This window comes from Mastacembelus armatus, chromosome 16, assembly GCF_900324485.2.
Source record: "Mastacembelus armatus chromosome 16, fMasArm1.2, whole genome shotgun sequence".
Taxonomy (NCBI): Eukaryota; Metazoa; Chordata; class Actinopteri; order Synbranchiformes; family Mastacembelidae; genus Mastacembelus; species Mastacembelus armatus.
The window spans coordinates 15,128,868-15,149,490 of NC_046648.1; the positions used below are offsets into that span (position 1 = coordinate 15,128,868).

General features: G+C 38.4%; 2 protein-coding genes across 2 annotated transcripts; one reads left to right on the top strand and one right to left on the bottom strand.

The window, feature by feature from the left end:
- The first annotated feature begins 4,172 nt into the window (after window positions 1–4,172).
- Window positions 4,173–15,498, top strand: rundc3b (RUN domain containing 3b). The gene is made up of 11 exons (XM_026317718.2): window positions 4,173–4,373; window positions 9,036–9,151; window positions 9,744–9,877; window positions 10,693–10,778; window positions 11,053–11,142; window positions 11,826–11,906; window positions 12,157–12,331; window positions 12,675–12,832; window positions 13,618–13,764; window positions 14,292–14,413; window positions 14,497–15,498. The coding sequence occupies exons 1-11, from the start codon at window positions 4,279–4,281 to the stop codon at window positions 14,640–14,642; spliced, it is 1,350 nt and encodes a 449-aa protein (XP_026173503.1). The 5' UTR covers window positions 4,173–4,278; the 3' UTR covers window positions 14,643–15,498.
- A 63-nt stretch (window positions 15,499–15,561) lies between these two features.
- On the bottom strand, window positions 15,562–20,221 carry slc25a40 (solute carrier family 25 member 40). Its single transcript, XM_026317720.1, has 10 exons — window positions 20,037–20,221; window positions 19,741–19,845; window positions 19,126–19,185; window positions 18,934–19,040; window positions 18,729–18,796; window positions 18,268–18,392; window positions 17,427–17,710; window positions 17,216–17,297; window positions 16,828–16,908; window positions 15,562–16,734 (listed from the first exon to the last, which is right to left on the bottom strand). Exons 2-10 carry the CDS (start codon window positions 19,838–19,840, stop codon window positions 16,601–16,603), a joined length of 1,041 nt encoding a protein of 346 aa, XP_026173505.1. The 5' UTR covers window positions 19,841–19,845; window positions 20,037–20,221; the 3' UTR covers window positions 15,562–16,600.
- Window positions 20,222–20,623: the final 402 nt, after the last annotated feature.

Below are 20,623 nucleotides of genomic sequence, written 5' to 3' on the forward strand. Positions count from 1 at the left end.
TATGTGTGGAGAAAACCAGGCACTGCTCATCACCTGCCCAATACAATCCCTACAGTTAAACATGGTGATGGGAGCATCATGTTGTGGGGGTGTTTTTCAGCTGCAGGAACAGGACGACTGGTTGCAATTGAAGGAAAGATGAATGTGGCCAAGTACAGAGATATCCTGGAAGAAAACCTCTTCCAGAGTGCTCAAGACCTCAGACTGGGCCGAAGGTTCATCTTTCAACAGGACAATGACCCTAAGCACACAGCTAAAATAACAAAGGAGTGGCTTCGGAACAACTCTGACCGTTCTTGACTGGCCCAGCCAGAGCCCTGACCTAAACCCAATTGAGCATCTCTGGAGAGACCTGAAAATGGCTGTCCACCAATGTTCACCATCCAACCTGACAGAACTGGAGAGGATCTGCAAGGAAGAATGGCAGAGGATCCCCAAATCCAGGTGTGAAAAAAGTTGTTGCATCATTCCCAAGAAGACTCATGGCTGTACTAGCTCAAAAGGGTGCTTCTACTCAATACTGAGCACAGGGTCTGAATACTTATGACCATGTGATATTTCAGTTTTTCTTTTTTAATAAATTTGCAAAAATTTCTACATTTCTGGTTTTTTCTGTCAAGATGGGGTGCTGAGTGTACATTAATGAGAAATAAAATGAACTTTTTTGATTTTGGCAAATGGCTGCAATGACACAAAGAGTGAAAAATTTAAAGGGGTCTGAATACTTTCCGTACCCACTGTATATATGGCAGTAATGGAATTGAGTGAGCTCACCTTCTTAAAAGAAGTCCCACTTAAAGTCTGTTAGTCTCCTCAGCAGTATGGACACATATGTGATACTGGAGATTAAAGGTGTGAAAGGTGGAAAACAATGCAGCAAATCCTGTCAAGAACGTTGGTTGGATCCCTTCACATATAATGTGGCTCTCAAAGCTGATCATCCAGTGCTGAATCGCAGATCACCTGAAAATTACTGAAAAATACTCTCAACAGTTTAAATGATAAACCCACAGCGTCTGCTCAATGCATTGCTAACATGTAATCAAGGAGATTCAAAGCCCATAATACAAGTTTGAGAAAAACAACCACACTTGAAGAAGAAGAAGAAGCAGTAATTTACTGCAAAGCAAATACTCTTAACCTGCATTGCTGAGTTACCACACAAAAACTAGAATGATCTGAAGTCTTAATGTTACTCAATCTGTTTAAGATAAGACTGTAAAAGTTTACACTGCCAGAATTGTCGTTTCATTAAGTCACTTACTTGTCACGTGTCCACACATTAGCTTAGACAGAAATTAAAATGGAACCTTGTGTTGTCTGATTAATAGGCAACCATCTATGAAATTCTAGCTAGCTGCTAATATGCAGATATTCTTCAATGCAAACAAACTGGAAACATCACTGACAGACTTTGCACTAACCAAGGAATTAAAAAGTGCTTAAGATTGTAAAAGATGATTAGCGTTAAAGTGCTTTGAGGAATACATTATAGTTATGTTAACATATGTTATGTCAATGAGCTGTAATTTAACAGAGTTTATTTTTATTTAACAGTAAAGTGCTGTGTTTATAAATAACAGATTAATACTGCTGAAATCCTGCTGTAAATTTACAAAATGAAAACATTTCTGACCTGATTCTTATCAGGTGCATTGCAGTTACATTTTAACACCAAAACCTCTAACTTCTAATGTTTCTGTTTTTTTTTTATCAGTACAACTCATCAAATTTCCATCAGGTCACTGTTCATTAATGACTGAGTGACACACATGCACGCGCGCGCGCACACACAGAATGCCAGTATTTTCCTAAAGAGTTTAAATATTTACCTTATGAAATAAAATGGCTAATTTACCTACATAATCATGTTTGAATACTGTAGGTTTTGTGTTATTTTGCATTTGCAGTTATACCCTGCAGGTTAAAACAAGAAAGTGGCAGGTAAAGAATTTAGTGTCTGGTATTTTTTAGAATCCATCAAGCACAAAAAGTTTTATTTTCAACACTGCTTAAAATAAAAAAATAAAATAAAAAAAATTACAAACTTAGAAACCTATTTTACAAACTACGGCCCCCAGGTTTACCCGAATTAACACTTTTGTCATATGTCAGTAACAATTTTTAAACATATGTTTTGCAAAGAGAGTATTTTATTTTCCAGGACTGTTTGAATTAAATTAGTTTATGGGCATTTATATTTTTTCTGGTCACCATATAAAATTTGTTTCTGAACAGAGTTAAAGGTCAAAAAGGTTGAGGGCCACCAGTTTAATCTGTAACAACACATTTAATCTGTAACAACGATATTTTATTGACCTTTTGTATGTTTTCTAAGTACCTGTAGCTGCCATGTTTGCCTATGAAGTGTGGTGGAACAGAAATATTAAATTGAAATACTCAATTAAGATACAAGTACTTAAAAATTGTAGTTAAACACAGTAGAGTAAATGCACCACAGCTGATTAGACCATTTCTAATAGATGCAGTGGCAGACTTAGCAATTTGGGGGCCCAAGGCAAACATCAGTATGGCGCCCTCCACATCCAGGGCTTTTTTAGTCATGCCTTTAACTTCTTCTCACTTCAACTTCAAAGCAATGTATTACCCTTGTATTATTTGATCTTCTGTAACTGTTTACTTTCTCTTCCTTGAACCTTTTACTTCTGTCATCCCTATATTTTCTTCTATTATTTTCATGTCTTTCCTCTTTTTCCTCTCCTTTGTCACTGTATTCGTCCAGTTTTTATTCTTTCTCCTCCTCAAATGTTATTTTCATGTCTTTCCTCATTTTCTCCTCTTTTATCTCTGAAATATGACGTTACCTTTACCAAAGATGCTACTAACGTTTTGCTCTCATCTCGTTTTCTCTGCTTCTCAGCAGCGCGTGGGTACCTCCAATTAATGCTTGTGTAACGCGTTGTTGTTGCGTCGTCGTTCCGTGGATCCTCGGCGTCGGGAGAAAGAACAGCAACTCAGCACTGGTGTCAACACTGGTTTATTTGACCCAAACGGGGATCATCCACACGATTACAACATGTGCCTTCACCTCTCCCAGTTCTCACTCTCCATTCTCAACTCTCAACCCTCTTTCTGCGATCCCGCTTCTCCTCTCACTTTCTTAAACTTAAGTTGTTGACACGATTCAACAAGCAAGGTGCGACAAAATAAGGGAATTTGGGTCCATCCGTTATAGAAAGTGCTGTTTTATTTGAGACCACTAAATGGCGCTGTCCTTCTTCATCCTCACTTCACTAAATATAGGAAACGATATAGGCTTGATTCATCAAGTTTACTGATACTGATAAAAGGCTGTTTGTACTTTAATGTAACACAGGAGTATAGACATTCTGCTTATGCGCGTTTTGAATGCTAATTTGATGATACAGAATCTTTTTATTCATTTTGATGTATGAATCACCTTTTTAATGCTTGCAGCTAAGCAAAATTACAACCTGAATGACATTTACACAGGAATGATCCGAAGCTACTCACATCTGCATTTTACTGCTCTGGTTGGCACAGGATAAAAATCATTGCTCCGTTCAGAAATAATGTTTTTTCTACACCCTTTATTGTCAGGAAAGCGTCCCCTTATTTACAGACCCGGACTACCGGTTGGCTAGTTGTGCTTTCAATATAAAAGAAGGCACAAATGAAGACATTTAAATCAAATTTAGTGTGATTAAATGTATTTTTTGTGGAAATAAGAGAAACTCTAGGGTAAATCTGTCCATGGCACAAAAGGAAAAAATGTTATATTGATAGGTGATAGGATAATTATTTAATATATGCAAATTATGACCAGCCATATAGAAAGTAGTATCAATTTCTATTATCAATATTTAGTTGTGTTTACCCAACACAAACAATATCAGGATGACATTTGGTGCTGAACCAGTGTGTGTTCACACAAACAGCAAATAGCCCATCTTAAATAAAACGTATTTTTAACCAGTGTACTTAAACTTGTAGTGTAATTTAAAAAAATCAAATGCATGCATGGTCAACTACAGTACACAGTTAGTTTGTAAAATATCTGCTGTTGGAGAAGCAGAGGCTGCTGGTTGGCCATTGGCTTTTATTTTGAAAATTCTAATCGGACGATGAACTCATGATGTCTAACCTGACCGGTTTCTGTCCCACCCCTCCTTCAGCCGAGCAGCGTGTGTTTCTCCGGGGTGGCGGCGACAGCTGGACCTGCCCTGGTGCAGAGAGAGCGGAGTGGAGCGGGGACTGCGCACCGCCTCCGCCCGCAGCCACAGAAACGAGGCGGGGATGGCGTCGCTGGGCATCGGGCTGCAACTCATGAGAAAGCGGGGAGCAGGCAGAGCTGCCGCGGTGGAGAGGAGGAACCTGCTGACGGTGTGCAGGTGGGAATACCTCACACTGTTGACTCTTTATTGACAGGGAGGATCAATCAAACAGCGCCTGCAGCTGTATTTCTGACAGTCATTTCAGACGCATTCAAGCATTTGTTTGAGGCTGCAGCTTTAAACCGAGCAGGACTGCAACTCTCGATACCTCTTTAATTACAAATCTGTCAAAATATTTATACAGAAGATGAGTTATATTAAGATCTGATTTAACAAGCTGGACAACCATGGGCAAATACCCCTGTCGTGTGAATTTGACACATTATAATTGTCACTTACACCCAAACACACATTCACACCCATCAGCAACAGCCTCCATGAAACATTCATGTAATGACATTTCAGTTTTAATTACCTTCATAATCAGTCCAATGTAGAATTAAGGCAGGAATTAAGCGATACTGAGACCATGTGTCTAAATCCTTCATCTCAGTGATACCTCTTTAATTATTTTGGTTTAACTTCCACTAATAATTCATAAAACACTTTTTTCCCCACACATTTTTATGTATTAATATAACAGTGCAGTCATATTTGTATCTCCCTCATGGCTGGTTTAAACATAGGCCTATATACAGCATTATAATTAAAGTGACTGATTTGTAGACTATACAGTCAACATTCCTAAAAAAACAATACTGTTAGTGTTTTTCAGTGTATTTAGAAATGATAAGGACAATGATATGGAGCACAGGAGAATGGTAGATGTTGAGGTGTTTTAACCTGCCCGTTTATCCTTGTCTGTGTCAACTGAAGTGAGAAGTGTTCTGCTCTTTGAGTGTTGGTTTGTGGTTATCTCAGCACTGCTGGCTGGTGTCAGTTGCTCACTGACAGTCCCTGTGCGATGTTGGAGACAGAAAAGTAGAAAGGGTGAGAGAAAAAGAGGTGATATGGAGGTGTAGTCTTTATTTTGACACCAAGGAAATGTAAGAGATCAGGAAACAAGCTGATAATGCACCACCTCCCCCAGCCGATGTCTACTCAGGCTTTTCTGAGGAAGAATATGGCAGGTTATGAAAACAAAACGAACAACAAACAGCTGTGTTATACTATATTTTATTTGGTCTGTCTTTCACTGAACTACTCCTCTCTTTATTTAGCTAATTTGTCATCACCTTTTCCCTCCCCCACTTGTGCCAATCAGCGAGTTGATGGCTGTTGCGAAGGAAGGAAAAGAAGGGGAAGAGTGATGGCAAATTAGTGAAATAAATGAAGAGAAGACAGAAGTATTTTAGTGAAAAACAGACTGAACAATATAAAGCAGAAGCTGTAACATGTAACAAAATCTTCTTTTTAGCTTTACTTTGGGGGTAAATCCTCCTCTTCCACATTGTTTGACATTATTAAAAAATGAACGGATTTGCAGTAAACAAACTAGTAACTACTTTGATGGATTAATATTCTTAAGTCTCAGTTCTTCAAAAATTTTGAAAGATTTGATGCTGTTCTTTGTCACATATGATTGTAAACTTAATATCTTTGGGTTTTAGACTGTAGTTCTGTTACACCAATCTATTTGAATATCATGTTAGAAAATGTACCTGTTATTATATTGTGTTTTAATACATTTTAGTGACAAACTGAAACTGAAACTTAATCTAGAAAAATAAGAACTGAGCAATTGTTTCAGCTGCTCTCTTAGTAATGTATTTTTTCATTATTGGCCAATCGCAGATGTTTATTTTAACATATTTTTCATGATTTATTTTTGACTGGTCATTTTACACGTCTCTACAGATTGGGATACAGTTTTTTGGAATATTTGAGAACTAAGGATATTCTCCTGAATTTAAAGTTCGCTGGGTTTGAACAATGTTTGTCTCCACAGTGTGAGTTAGTATTGACTGGCCGACCCACAGGCTGCTTCTTGTTTTAAAGTTGACAGGGACGTGAGTATTCAGTCACTACTGCAAGGGAGTGAGAAGAAGGACAAGATATAACTGCAGGAGCAGTCGCCTTCAGTACAACTACACCACTGCCACAAAAATGTTGCCAGCAGTTTTTCAATCTTATATTTAGTTGTTTCTCTTTCTGTTTTAGCTGATTAGATTCTGTGGAGAATTTAATATAGGTGAAAAGTGATTTTATGACCCACTGAGCAAATGTGACTGAAGACAGCAGCTACACTATATTTTATAACTGGAAGTTTTAATATTTGGCCTTGTTGTTTACTCTGAGACTGTAAACAGCTCTCTCTATATTTGTGTATAACGTCAGTCAGACGTTTGGGACACACTGTCAAATTAATTGGAACAGTTGAGGCCTCATTCTCGCTGTAAGCACTCTAATTTGAAATAGTAACGTGGAAACTGGGAGAGGTTTGACTTTTTTGGAAATGTCTTAAACCACCTTTCCACTGTATTGCAGCAGCCCAAACCTTGTGTCTTAACCTGTAGAAATGTTTTTATCCTTTTGTAAATGTTTCTGAGCTATTTCATACATTACCAGTTTCCCCTTTTCTGTGATTGTGTTTATGGTTTGCCAGATCTATTTCCACTGTGTTTTGATCATTTAACACACAATCCTTAAAATACTTTAGGTTTTGTTGCAATATATTTCACTGCTTTATTTTGCCTTGTCTCATTTTGAGATGAGCTGGGGAATCAATGTATTCATTGACGATAAAAAGGGAAGTCTCTTACATAAAGGTCACTTTTCCTGAGATTTATATCCATTTTTTTCCATTATTTACTGATGGTGTCGAATGCTGTACAGATTCTAAAGCCTCTTGAGGCAAAGTTGTGATATTGGACAATATAAATAAAATAGACATGACGCTATACTGCATTAACTTCCCCTTGGTGGAGGACAGGGATGTCAGCACCTTTCATTCACATTAAGAAGAGAATAAAAAATAACATTGCTTCAAGGGTAAAGAGCTGTTGTGTTAACATACAGGTTCAAAAACAATTCAGGATTATTTTCTACATGCTACTGAAAGCTAAGGAGAAGACCACACCCACATAATAGGACTTTTCATGAGAGAAAGTAGAAAAATCAGATGTAGCATGTAGCATGACGCAGAAATGAAGAAAGAAAATCATTCAATATTTTTTGTAAAGGGAACATGCTGATGTCAACTTCTGTTGTTGGTTGCAGACAGGGTTCTCCAGCAATATTGTGAACTTGACCTCTAAAACAGCGTCAGGATTTGAATGCTGCAGCGGAACTGAAAACACTTATGTGGGTGGTCATTACTGTGGATTCGTGAGGGTTTAAGGACTTATAATAATGTCAGGCTATCTGACAGTAAACAGACTGTGTTATTCACTTTTTCTTAGTTTCACTTAAATTATACAATATAGGACTATGCTATAACAGGGATGACATGCAACAGGATTAGGGTTAAACTGTCAGTTATTAGAGGTTATCAAAATTATCTTTCAGGATTTCAGTTTTTCGCATTGGAAATCTATAATTGAGAGTGCGAATGCACTATGGTCTGCAATGTTGTATGGTTTAGAGACAGTGGCACTGAGAAAAAGACAGGAGGCAGAGCTGGAGGTAGCAGAGCTGAAGATGTTGAGGTTCTCTCTGGGAGTGATGAGGATGGATAGAATGAGGAATGAGTACATCAGAGGGACAGCTCATGTTAGATGTTTTGGAGAAAAAGCCAGGGAAGCCAGATTGAGATGGTTTGGACATGTTCAGAGGAGGGACAGTGAATACATTGGTAAAAGGATGCTGAGGTTAGAGCTGCCAGGAAGGAGGCCTAGAGGAAGATCAAAGAGGAGATTCTTGGATGTAGTGAAGGAGGACATGAGGATAGTTTGTGTGGGTGAGGAGGATACAGAGGATAGGGTTAAATGGAGGCAGATGATTCACTGTGGCGACCCCTGAAGGGAGCAGCCGAAAGCAAAAGAAGAATACACTATGTTCTGCACAGAGCTGTCTAAAAGCAAAGTGCTTGGAAGTTGAAATATATGGTATGTGATTAAAAATGCTTCCATTACTGATAGGAACACGCAGACATTTATCAGATTTTGCCTTTTTTGACAGGAAGTGCACACAGTGTGGTCGCTCTGCTGCCAAGCAACAGGATAGAGTGGGGCAGAGTGAGATATGAAACCAAATCATTTAGTTGATGTTTTGAGGGTTAAGCACAGTTTGGAAATGCTAGAGAACATGAACATCACACGACACAGCTTTAATTGTCTTTCCTGCCAAATTAGTTGAAACCAGATTAGAAGGAGCTATTTGATGCACATGACTGTGGTGGGCAGCAGGTTATGACTGCTTTCAACACAGGAACCTAAGCCTCATTACAACTATGGAGACTATATGTGTTTGTTTTTCTTGTCTTGTAATTTAGGACAGAAAAAATCTGACAAATGGGGATAAATTGTAAAACATTTGACAGGATTCTCCAGTGATTTCCTAATGCTGCTGGACCCTATGTTTTTCATAAAACACAGAGCAAAATCTTTTTCTTAGACCCTTGGACCTGAAAAATGCCAGTTTCTTTCCAACTCCATGTCTTCAGTTTGTGTTGTTAGCTTTTTGTTATACGTAGCTGTGCTTACAACTTCTTTCTGCTAAGTGTAAAATTAATTCAATTCAATTCAATTTATTTTGTAGCTAATTTATTTCAGCCTATTTGCTGTTCCAGCTAGAGTACCTGATGTAAATACCTTTGTCTATATCTTCATTTGTCTTCAGGTTTTCAGTCAAGACTCTGCTGGACCACTCCTGTTTTGAAACAATAGATGACTCATCTCCAGAGTTCATTAACTTTGTTTCCATCCTGGAGCACATCCTCAGTCATCGACTCAAAGGTTAAAAAAAAAAAAAAAAGGAAATATCATCTGCATATACATAGTATATGCAGATATATTTTTGAAAAGGCACCATAATTCTCCTCAAATATGTGAAGGATCCTAACAACCCATGTGCATTAGTAAAACTGCAGAATGCAATAATATGTTACTGGCCTTTTGCCTTTATTTAATAGCTTACAGGAGAGTGACTGAAAACATGGAATGATGTGTGATAATGGTAGCTGGAAAATGAACAGGGAACATTGTGGTTACAAGTGTTTAAGACCAGGATGCTGAGAGCTGCAAATTTATAATGTGAAACCGCACTGACCTATATGTGTAAACCAAATGTTTAGAAAAATGATCAGCATGTCCTATTATTGAGATTAATATCAAATATGGACAATAATTTCAGTATCACATAAAGTTTATTTCTTAAATGATAAAAAATTACACCTGTTTTCTGCAAAAACAGTATTTGAGGTCTGCATTTCCAGTGATAGCCACTAAAAGAAATGTATATTGCTTTTTGAATGTTTAAAATTCTGATTCAGTGTAAAAGCAGATTTGTGCTTGTTCAGATCCCCGTGTCCGTGTTTTTTTTTGTCAGGCCAGACGACTTGGTTTGGCTATGAGAGTCCTCGGAGTTTCTGGGATTACATTAAAATCGCCTGTAGTAAAGTCCCTCATAACTGCATCCGAAGCATCGAGAGCATGGAAAATGTGCGATCATCGAGAGCTAAGGTGAGGCCGAGGGATACTCTGGTAGATCAAATTTAATTATGATAGCCAACAGGGAAAGAAAGAAAACTTTAAAAAAGTTTTATATAGACCCCGCTACATGTGATCACTCTCCTGACCTACAGCACACACATAATAATGCAGAATCAGGCATTTGTTATTTTAGCTTGCGTTGCATTATCCTCTTAGAAACAGAACAAAGGGAACAAAAATCTTAAGAAAGCACATGCTCAAATAACGTGACTGTCTTAAGCAGCTGGTAGGAGAACAAATAATTAAAGCTAACACTGTTCTGCTAACAAGCTGCAGGTGAGAGCAAGATCTCACACTTTGTCAGGTCATGAACTCAGTTTTGGACATTTCACAACACATTTTGTTAGATTTTCAATCATGAGACCTGCTGAGTTTACAGATGACTTTCTGAAATTTTTTTCGGCTAAAGCAGTAAGAAAAAAAATACCAGCAAAGGTTTTATCTGATTTCTGCGGGACATGCCACTAAGTCATTTATGCAGTCAAAGCATTTACGTCCTTTGATACATGGTACATGGGATGGGATGAAGTGACAGTTGTGATGCCCTTCTCTAGTGCTATGATCAGATCAGTAGATGTTTTTAAGTACTTTAGTTTATGGTACATAACTTCAAAATGAATGATATTCCCATCATTCTCAGTTGCTCTTTGTTTGTTGCTTACTAGTAAATGTTACCATGCTAACATGCTAAACTAAGATGGTAGTTTGTCTGCTGATTGTTATCAATAGCTCCTACTATTGTTGTTCTGTATAGACTGCATTTTGTTTTCTTTCTGTCATTGCAGGGCAGGGCATGGATCAGAGTGGTCCTGATGGAGAAAAGATTGTCAGACTACATCTCATCTGCACTGAGGGACTTCAAAACCACCAGGTCTTAATGTGGCACTTGTATACACATAGGTTCCCCCTAAACCTAGTTACATAGGTTTTATCAAAGCAAGTGCATTAATGAAGGGTCTCTGCAATGTCAATGTGCTGTAGGTTAATTTAGACCAACTTAAACATGACATCAGGCATTCAGTTATTACACCTCTTGCAGCTGCCTTGACCTGCTCTGCTTTTAATTTTCATTTTCAGTTGACTATATGTAAAGGATTGTGATCTGAATTAATGCCAGCAATATGTCTACAATGTGCTCACTCTAGGGGCTTTTACGAGGATGGAGCGATCATGCTGGGAGAGGAGGCTGGGCTGTTAGCAGACACACTCATTGGTCTCAACACCATCGACTTCAGGTACTAATCATGTTCTGTTATCTCTTACTGTGGCTCCTCAGTCCTACTTTCTCCCTCCATGCTGTCAGTGTGTATATGAAATACATTTTTATATTTGTGAAAAAATATAAGGCAAAGAGCCCAGAGAGTTATGGCATATGCATGATCTGCAAAGGTTGTAGAATTATAAATTGAAATACAATTATAAAATAAAATAAAATAATGAAATTAACAAAGAGAGAAAGCTTAAAAAAACAACATATACCTAATACAAGGAAGCTGCATAAGCAAAGAGAAACACCGATCCTCAGGGGTATGTCAAATATTATTAGCAAGATATTTGCTGAGCACTACAAGTTTCTAAGTCTTCAAACATAACCATCAAGTAGAGTGATATATAGTAAATTAATTGCAAATATGAAATACAAAATCAATTCACCCTCTTACCTAGAAGACATAATGACTGATGTAGTCTGTTTGTTTTAGAAGTCAAGTTTAATTTTAGTGAGAAAGCCTAGTGTAGTTATGTTGAAGTTGTAGAAGACAGTCCTCAAACAGGGACTGTGCATGAAAAAAGGGGGAAAAACATCAAGAACACTGGAGCAGCTCTGGAGTTGCACTACATGCCATTACAAGTCATACACTGATACACTGCCAATAGGAGAAACGGGGCTTTGACTTTTCATGCTGTGTTTTCTCCTTAGCTTCTGCCTGAAAGGGGAGGGTCTCGACGGCAGCTGCCCCGCGGTGATCGACTATACACCTTTCCTAAAGTTCACTCAGAAGTATGTCAGATATAATGGCACCTACCGCACACTGTAGTTTGTCCCCGGTGTACTATATAACAGGGGACAGCTGATAGACTCTTAGGCTTAATAAAATTCAAATTTCAGCACCATGTACTAAAATAACCTTCACCTCCTCATGTGGGGGCAGTACTCGGTGAAACAATGTCATATTTATTGGGATTTATGTTTTCTACAGCAGATTTGTGAAAATTATGATGCAATTTAAAATTTGTGATTCCCTGTGCAGTGCAGAGAGTATCAGCAGTGACGAAGAGGAGATGAGGACTCTGGGGAGCAGCGGCAGTGAGAACAGCACCCCCAACAAAACCGCCACTGCCGCCTCCATCTTCACAGAGCAGAGCAATTTGGTCAGCAAGTGCATACGCTTCGAGCAGAAGTATTGCATGGCGCTGGAGCAGAAGGTAGCACCTATGTGTGTTTAATATTTGTGTTGTATTGAGATAAATATGCAGTATGTTAATATATGCCGCTGACATTTTCCTTTGTGTCTCCATGATAACAAGAGGCTCAAATTGTGAAATGCCAGGAGGAAAACAGCCAGTGAACAGTAATTTTCTGATACAAACACTTTAAGCTTGGAGTTATTTCTTGTGTATAAAACACCTTTAATAATTCTTTCCTCTATGGCTTCAGTCTTTGCTCTGTTTCATCTGCTTTGAGGCAGACAGTTCAGCTGTGTGTTCATACAGCAGTGCCTTCACAGCATTAAACAAACAAGTAAAAAAATATGTTTGTTTGCTTTAGGGTTACCTGGAAGAGCTGGTCCGTCTGCGAGAAGCCCAGCTGTCAGAGGCCATGTCTCACAACAAGGCTCTTCAGCAGAGCTTAGCAGACACACACATATCCCACACACTAGAGAAGGAACAACTTGAGTACATCATACTGGAGCTACAAGACCAACTGTGAGTTCCTTGTCCTCTTTGTGTTTGGCAGCCAGTGCATGTATGCTTGCTGACAATTAGGTAAGAGAGGACTTTTCAGCAGATCCGGCCGTGGATTTGACATTTAGGACCCAGCAAGATGCCTGAAGGTGGCAGGTGGTGTGATATTTGTGTCATGTTGAATAAGTTGCACTCAACGCTGCTTTTAGCTAAGAGGAAAAGCTGCATCAGCATTGTGTACATTAATATGTCCTAAAAGTGATTTTTTTTTTTTAAAAATCACTTAATTACTGAAGGTTATGAAATGTGTCAAGAGGATGTTTTCAAATGCAAATACAGTGAAGAGCAAAGTGACATGCAGCATGAGGTGCTGAGACGGAGAGAGATGCTGTGAAAGAGTATGAATGACTGAGAGTCAGAATATTCGGAGAGCTAAATATGCAGGTAGACGTGTGATCGGAGATGAATGGAGAAAAATGCAAAAATTGAAAGTGCTGGATTTAAAATTAGTGAGTGTTTATGCTGAAAAGAACTGAAGGTAGCTGAGTCGGTGTCCCTTAAATTAGGTTCTTAAATAATAACATCATATTGATGTTAAATATAAATATTAAAATCATTTGAACATTTTAGTAATAAAAATATCAACTTTTCAGGGTTCTCAGACAAACCATGTATGTGATGGTGACACTTGATGAAATGATAAAAGGGTAATTAATTTTTTTCGACCGTGTGTATAGTTTTGTACAGTCTTATGAATATTTGAATTATGAATTGCTTCTGCTTTGGATATGGGCTGTTTTCTTTAGGACGGTGCTGAAGAACAATGACTTGAGGTCCAGACAGGAGTTGACAGCCCATCTGACCAATCAGTGGCCGTCTCCTGATGTCTTGGATGCCGATGCTGTTGCATTGGACACGCTGCTGTACAGGAAAAACACAGGACAGTGGGATGAGTATGTAGATGAGTTAATATCTGTGTTTATTATTATTATTAATAATGTTATTGCACTGATATTTACTCAGGGGTTACCTCATAAAATATTTTGCAGTCACCAGACAGTACAAATATTGCTGCCAGAGTGCTGACCTTCTGTAAATTTGAGCACATTTCTCCTATTCTTACTTCACTTCAGTCTTTACTTTCTCATTCGTCTTTGTGCTAATTTCAGGCTACCTTTACCTCCAATGCTGTTCACAGCATCGCTCCCTCCAGTCTTACTGACCTCCTCTACCCTTGCTCTCCTACTCACACTATGCTCCGACACACTGACCTGTTGTCTGTTCTCTGTACTGGAAAGAAATCCGCTGGTAGAAGAGCTTTCTGCTGCACAAGTTTTAAAATCCCGGAATGAGCAAATATTTGAATTTTTTTTTCTTAAATAATTTCAACAAATAAATAAAATTGTTGTATATTGTTTTCAATTGATTAATGCATTGTTTCAGCACTAGTTATGTGTGATTCTCTACTTTGTCTTTGCAGCAAGAGTTTCCAGAGTCTGGAGCAGCTGTCTGTGGACATGGGCTTCTCTCAGGCTTCTCTTGAACCGTCACACACACTGAGTCTGGAGGTCAGGCCAGCTAACACACAGTGGCCTCACCAAGGTATGTTTCCTCTCCTAATTACATGCTGCTCTCTTGCAATATCTGTGCTCTAATGTGAGTACCATGTGTCCCATCTCATTCAGGTAAAGAGGAAACACTTTCTCTCAGAGGTCTTTGTGGCTCCCTCTCCTCCGTCGCCAGCTACAAGTCTTTGGGCAGCCTTAAGTCCAGCGAGTGTTTGCCAAGTCCTACAACGGAGGTCAGCAGCCCAGGTATCACCCCTTCATAGGGAGCAAAGAGCTAAAAGCAACAGATCACCACCAGGGACAGACAATTCAGAAACCTTCTGTGTACATGATATTGATTTGCTGTTTGTAGATGTCTTTGTTCTGTGTGTAGAGCCCAGAGCTTTAACAGATGGACACCAGGTTTGCAAACTGAGAATCTGGCATAGCATGTTTGCTGAAACTCAGACCAGCTTCATCAGACTGATTAACATCTAAATGTGTCTTTCTGTTTAAACACTGTTCCATCTCATTTTATCTGAGGAGCACCATATTTTTCCTTTCAAGTTCTATGTCACTTCATCACAGTGATGAGTTTTCACCCCTCACTAAGAAGGCTTTACAGGAGATAACAGCATGCTGAAAACACAGACTATAGGTGAAATCAAGTTTAGGGGAAAACTCAAAATACATTAAACCTTGGACAGTGTTTGTTTTCACACTGACAATTGTTTCCTGTAGTTGAAAGGGTCCTGTAATATCTTCTGTACTGTTACATTTTTTTCATGTGCCTCCATCTTTGTCAGATTACAAAGTTTGCATATTATATAGTCACATTTTGTTCTCAGGTGTTGTTTTTTGCACCTTTGTTATCAGTGTGTTGTTCTCAGGTAATGACCACTATGATTAATATTCACCCTTTGGTTGTGGGTGTATGTTAAAGTTTTAAAGCTTTATCAGACACAGACTATTATTCCATTTAATTATTTAAATGCAGTATTAATGGCTAGTTACCACAAAATGACCATTGCATAAACTCAGAACGATTATCTGTTTGGACTCAGTAATGAATATCTTGCAACAGATGTGTTTATATATATATATATATATATATATATATATATATATATAGCTGTGTACCTTGATTCTGAACTTGTAGCTTTGCCTTCAGCTCAGTTTTGCAATCATTTGCGCACACACACACACAGAGCAGATGTTTTAATGTAATTGCTTTGCCTTTTTATCTTCCATTTTGAATAAACTCCACTTGTTAGAACACTGTAATAGCAACACTTGTGTTTCTTGTTGAATGAGGAACAATGAAGGTGTGGTGATAAAGCTTAGCATTTTCAAATAGTTTACATGTATCACAGTCATCTTCCATGGTCTCTTCAACCTGGGGAAAGAAAAAAAAAAAAACCCTCTCCTGTAGCTTTACACTAACATTATACTGGCAAAATAGACTTTAGTGTCTGACACATTTTTCTCATTATGCAGACAATAACGTTAATTATTTCCTCAACTCTTACTCACTAATCTTCAACCTTACAACAAAATACCTAATCCCAATCATTTTTATAACTCTTAAAACCAAAAGTTAAATCTAATGTTAATCTTATAAAACCAGATCTCAGCCTTCAAACTGCCCTATGAGGGCGTGAGATCCAGCCAAAATATCCTCCTCATGATTTAACTAAAACCTGCCCACACAACCACAGAAAGGCACGTAAACAAACACACATATTCACAGGTTACAGAGGACTAGAGTAGCAGATCCTGTCTTGGCATCAGGGGAACAGACAGTAAGACTGAAATCAAGATTCTTCTTATATGTCTAATCTAAGGACTTCAGGCACAGTGCACATGATCCCAGTGGATCCCATAGTGCCCCCTGTGGAACCTGGGAAATTGTGTATTATTAACAAAACTAGGGCTGCCATCTGCTGGCTGTTAAAAGCCTATAATTTGATCACTGCTGAGAAGATGCTGTGCACTAATCTATAGCGGTGAACATAAAACCATTATTAAATTATAAATACTATAATTAAAAGCTTTAAATATATATTTTGATTATTTATAATATTCTTGTAATGCAGAAAGAGTCAAACATTGTACTATTTTTTTCCCCACTCCTATTTCTGCTTGTTTTTAAAAATTTGGCACAATTGGCATTTTCCTTCAAGGTACAGCCCAGCAGTAGTCACATTGGTGTTTGGTTTGGAAAGAAATGACTGGAAAACTTTCAAGTGTCACTGGTCTGCAGCGATTTGAGTAGCCTTTCCTGGTTGTGTTTGCGGAAAAAGGCCTTTCCAAACTCGTAAGTGCTAATCATGATGGCACATGCAGGGGCCACTTTGATGAGCCTAGGGAGGAAACCTGGCAAAGAGACAACAGATAAGAGGAGACATTAACCTGTCATTAAGTAAAATATGACTATAATGATTCTCCAAATATTACACATGTATGTACCTGAAAACAGACCACCAATGCCATCCTGTGTCACAATCCTGCTCATCACACTCAGGGTGGAGGAGGAGACCTGATGTGACACTGACAAGACAAGGACACTCGTCAACATAAAATGACCCATTAACACTATTAAACAAATTACTAAAATGGGTTTAGTTTCAGTATAGAACAGTGGTTCCCAACATTTTTTGTCTGATGTACCACCACAGCCTTATCAGATAGATGAGAAATATGACCCATCATCTTCCAAATATGTCAAATTTTTATCCAGTTTCAGTTTTAAGCTGGTTGTTACCCCTCTGGGCTTCCCTTAGTTGGGAATCACTGAACATTTTGCAATCTTACTTGTTCAGTATTTACTGACAAAAAAAATGAATGTCATAATTACAATTCTTTGCTTGTAGCTCTCCTAGCTCCACCTGCCTTCTTGTTTTGACAACATCAAAAGGTAACGTTACAATGGCTGCAATCTGAAAGAAATGGAAATATGAATTAACAGTCTACTTATCAGCTTTTTTTGTCCAGTAGTTTGCTCAGTCTACATGTTGGAACGCTGGAAGTGGTGTAGTTGAGAAGGAAAAAATGGGTTATGCACATACAGAGCCAGACACCGCTCCAGATATGAAGGTGATGGCAAATGTGGGTTTGGTGGTGGCGTACTGTTCACACAGCCAGCTCTTGCCCTTCTCGTAGTTGTACCAGTACATGGCTGAGAAGGGCACGTCTCGGAGGAGTGTGGGGCCCAAACCCCGCCACATTGACCGCCAGCCTTCGTTGTCCACTGCTGAGCGGATGCAGTTAGTCAGCTCCCTGTACGACTGTTTCTGAGACTGCAGCTTTGTGCGGATCAACTCCAGAGGGCTGATCACTGTTGCCGAACCCACTGACACACAGAGGACAGAGAGAAAACACAGATGATATATTAGGCAGAAAGCTAACAAAGAAACCACTATCAAAAACACATCAGGTAACAATACCACTGAAAGTGAAAATGCTTTGTTGTTGTTTATTTAAAAAATTCTTGGTTTGGTGGATCATTCTATATTTAATTACTGCTTACATGCACTTAAAAGAGAAAAAAGACAGAGCCACAATATCTCACATTTTCAGAACAAAATGTAGTGTAGTATGAAATTACAGATATGCTACCCAAAATATGGGTAACTGCCTCTGGGAAATCAATGTGGAAATTAAACCACCAGCATTATTAAGATACTGCAAGACATGAACAATGTGGAAATGAGCTCATTTTCTGATGAGCTCATTTCAACTAATGACTAAGAAGCTTTACACACTGTGCTTTTGATTAAATAGAAATATTCCATTCTGTAAAAAATAACTGCATACAAATGATGTTAGAGCTAAACACTACTAACAGATACCCAATAATAGCTGGAATCTGATTTGTTCCTTTCATGTATGGGGCAGTGACTAGTTTACCTCTAGCAATAGCTCCTGCAAAAAGAGGAGCTTCTTGAGCATGGTCTCCCATCCTAACCCTGAGTGCTGCACACAGCTGGTCGTAACATGTGAAGTAGATCACTGTAGCTGGGACAGCCATCACACTGGAGATAGCAGATTTGGAATGTAAACATATATCATGGTTTCTTTACTAATGATTCCAGGCAACAAATACTCCACCACAAAAACTAATAATTAAATTATTCATTATTGGACATGAAAAATCCCAATTAAAAATAAATAGGTAAATCAGCTTTTATAGGTGGTTTATCAGTGACAGGTTAAACCTCAAAGTAAAGCCTTGTTAATGAGTGCATTAGCTACATGCTAAATGACTGTCGAGTGACCGCATTTGCTCAATAACACGGCTTTACAAGGATAACAGGCAGCTGGAAGTGCAACCAGGGAATAAAACACACACAAAAGGACTTCGCACTCACAGGGTTGGAGGCAGACCGCTCCACAATGCTTTTATTCCTTCACGGCGTATAATCTGGACAAAGGCGTCCTGCAAAAACAAAGAGTGAAGAGCCAGTCTAGAAAGATGGTATTTGACTTTATTCAGAGATCAGTCATTAAAGCAAATGTGACACAGAACCACTGACTCTAAACTTTAATGTAATAGGTATGTGAACTTTTTTTTACCAGTGTACCACTGAAGTGACCAGGAGCTTTGTACCAGGCCTTGGAGTTTCCATTCTCGCACACACATATGTGGTCCATCAGTCCATTGCAGTAGACAAAGCATTTCCCTGCACCATAATGAAAAAAACATGTTAAATCATCTAGATTTACTGAATTACACATAATTCATACATAATACACATGTTATTTTACCTTTTGGGAAGGGATTGTTTTGTGCCTGAAGTCTGATTTTCACAACATCCAAGGGTGTGACTGAAAAAAGCAAAAAATAACCATGAGATTTTGAAATATGGCAGTTCAACTGTGGTGACCCTATGCAGCATTTTATTACACGTAATGTCTTTCTATGTTCAATACAGCTTTATTGTACCTAACTATAATACAGCAAGTCCTATTTAGTTAGGCTATTACTGTACTATGCCAGTTTGCATTTAAAAGTACATTAGCAGTATTTTTAAGTTTCAGCTAAATTGAAACTGAAACATCCAGAATCCAGCAAGTAATCCACATGCACTATAATTCAATAGTACCACAAACTACAGTCTCCAAAATGACCATAAATGTTAGCAAACACTTCTGAAACAGTGTAGATTGTATTTGAATACATTACTTTTGTGCGAGTTCGTGGAAAGGTTATTTAGGTTATGTGCATAAGGGGCCGTTCAGGTGTACCTATTCTAAACTGAGTATAAGGTGATTTTCATAATGTACTAACGTGAGTAGAAACAAGAGACAGACTCAGACAAATAAGTTAGAAACATGTTGTGTTATTGGAAATGGCTGGAATCAAAACACCGGCTGTCTCACCAAACAAGGAGGTGAGCATGGCTCCGGAGCAGGACGCCATCATCTGTTGGAGTGGAGTAATGGCATCGCTGGCTGATGAAACTGAACCGTGACCGCTCATTGTGTCTTCAAAAACACACATACAACATTAGGCCTGTTTTAGAATGAACGCTGCCTGTAGATACTTGCTTTTCCCAATAAGCTAAGTAATAAATGGCCACATGGCCATCATCCCAGGAGCTGTGACATTACCTGACAGGATGCATACAGCTTTCAGGCTAACCTCACTTAGCTCATTAGCTTAGCCAACTTCTTACCTGCTAAAGTTACACAGCATCAAATAACCTTTCCACGAACCCACACATCCTTCTCAAGACTTTTGCCCCCCACTAACACTGGGGCAGTTATTATCACCCGTCAGGCTTTAAAGGGAAAGCACATGTGCGTAAATAGCTGTTCAGGTGATCAGCCTCAGATACGCAATCATTACTTAGTGGCATTTGTTGCGTAATGTTCATTTGAGCACATTCTTTACTTTTCTAAAAATTGCGTTACACTAAATACACTAAAGACTGGAAAAATCATGCACACATATAGCACATATATGATTTTATAAACGAAACACATTTTTATATAATTCTATTATATAAAGTTTACTTATTTTATTTTCCCAGAAATGTGGAAACATCATATCCAAACACAACTGACATTTACTTTCTGTTGGTGTTGCCAGGTTGTAGAAATATCCGTAAAATAATATCACAAAATGTATATTAAAAAGACGACAACGAAGTTTATCACAGACAGAAAAAATCTTCTGAAGCCATTGTTAATTTGGTACGTTTACACTTTAATCTTTAGGTGAAAACTAGGATTGCAGAGCGATTGTACGTGATAGTGGATA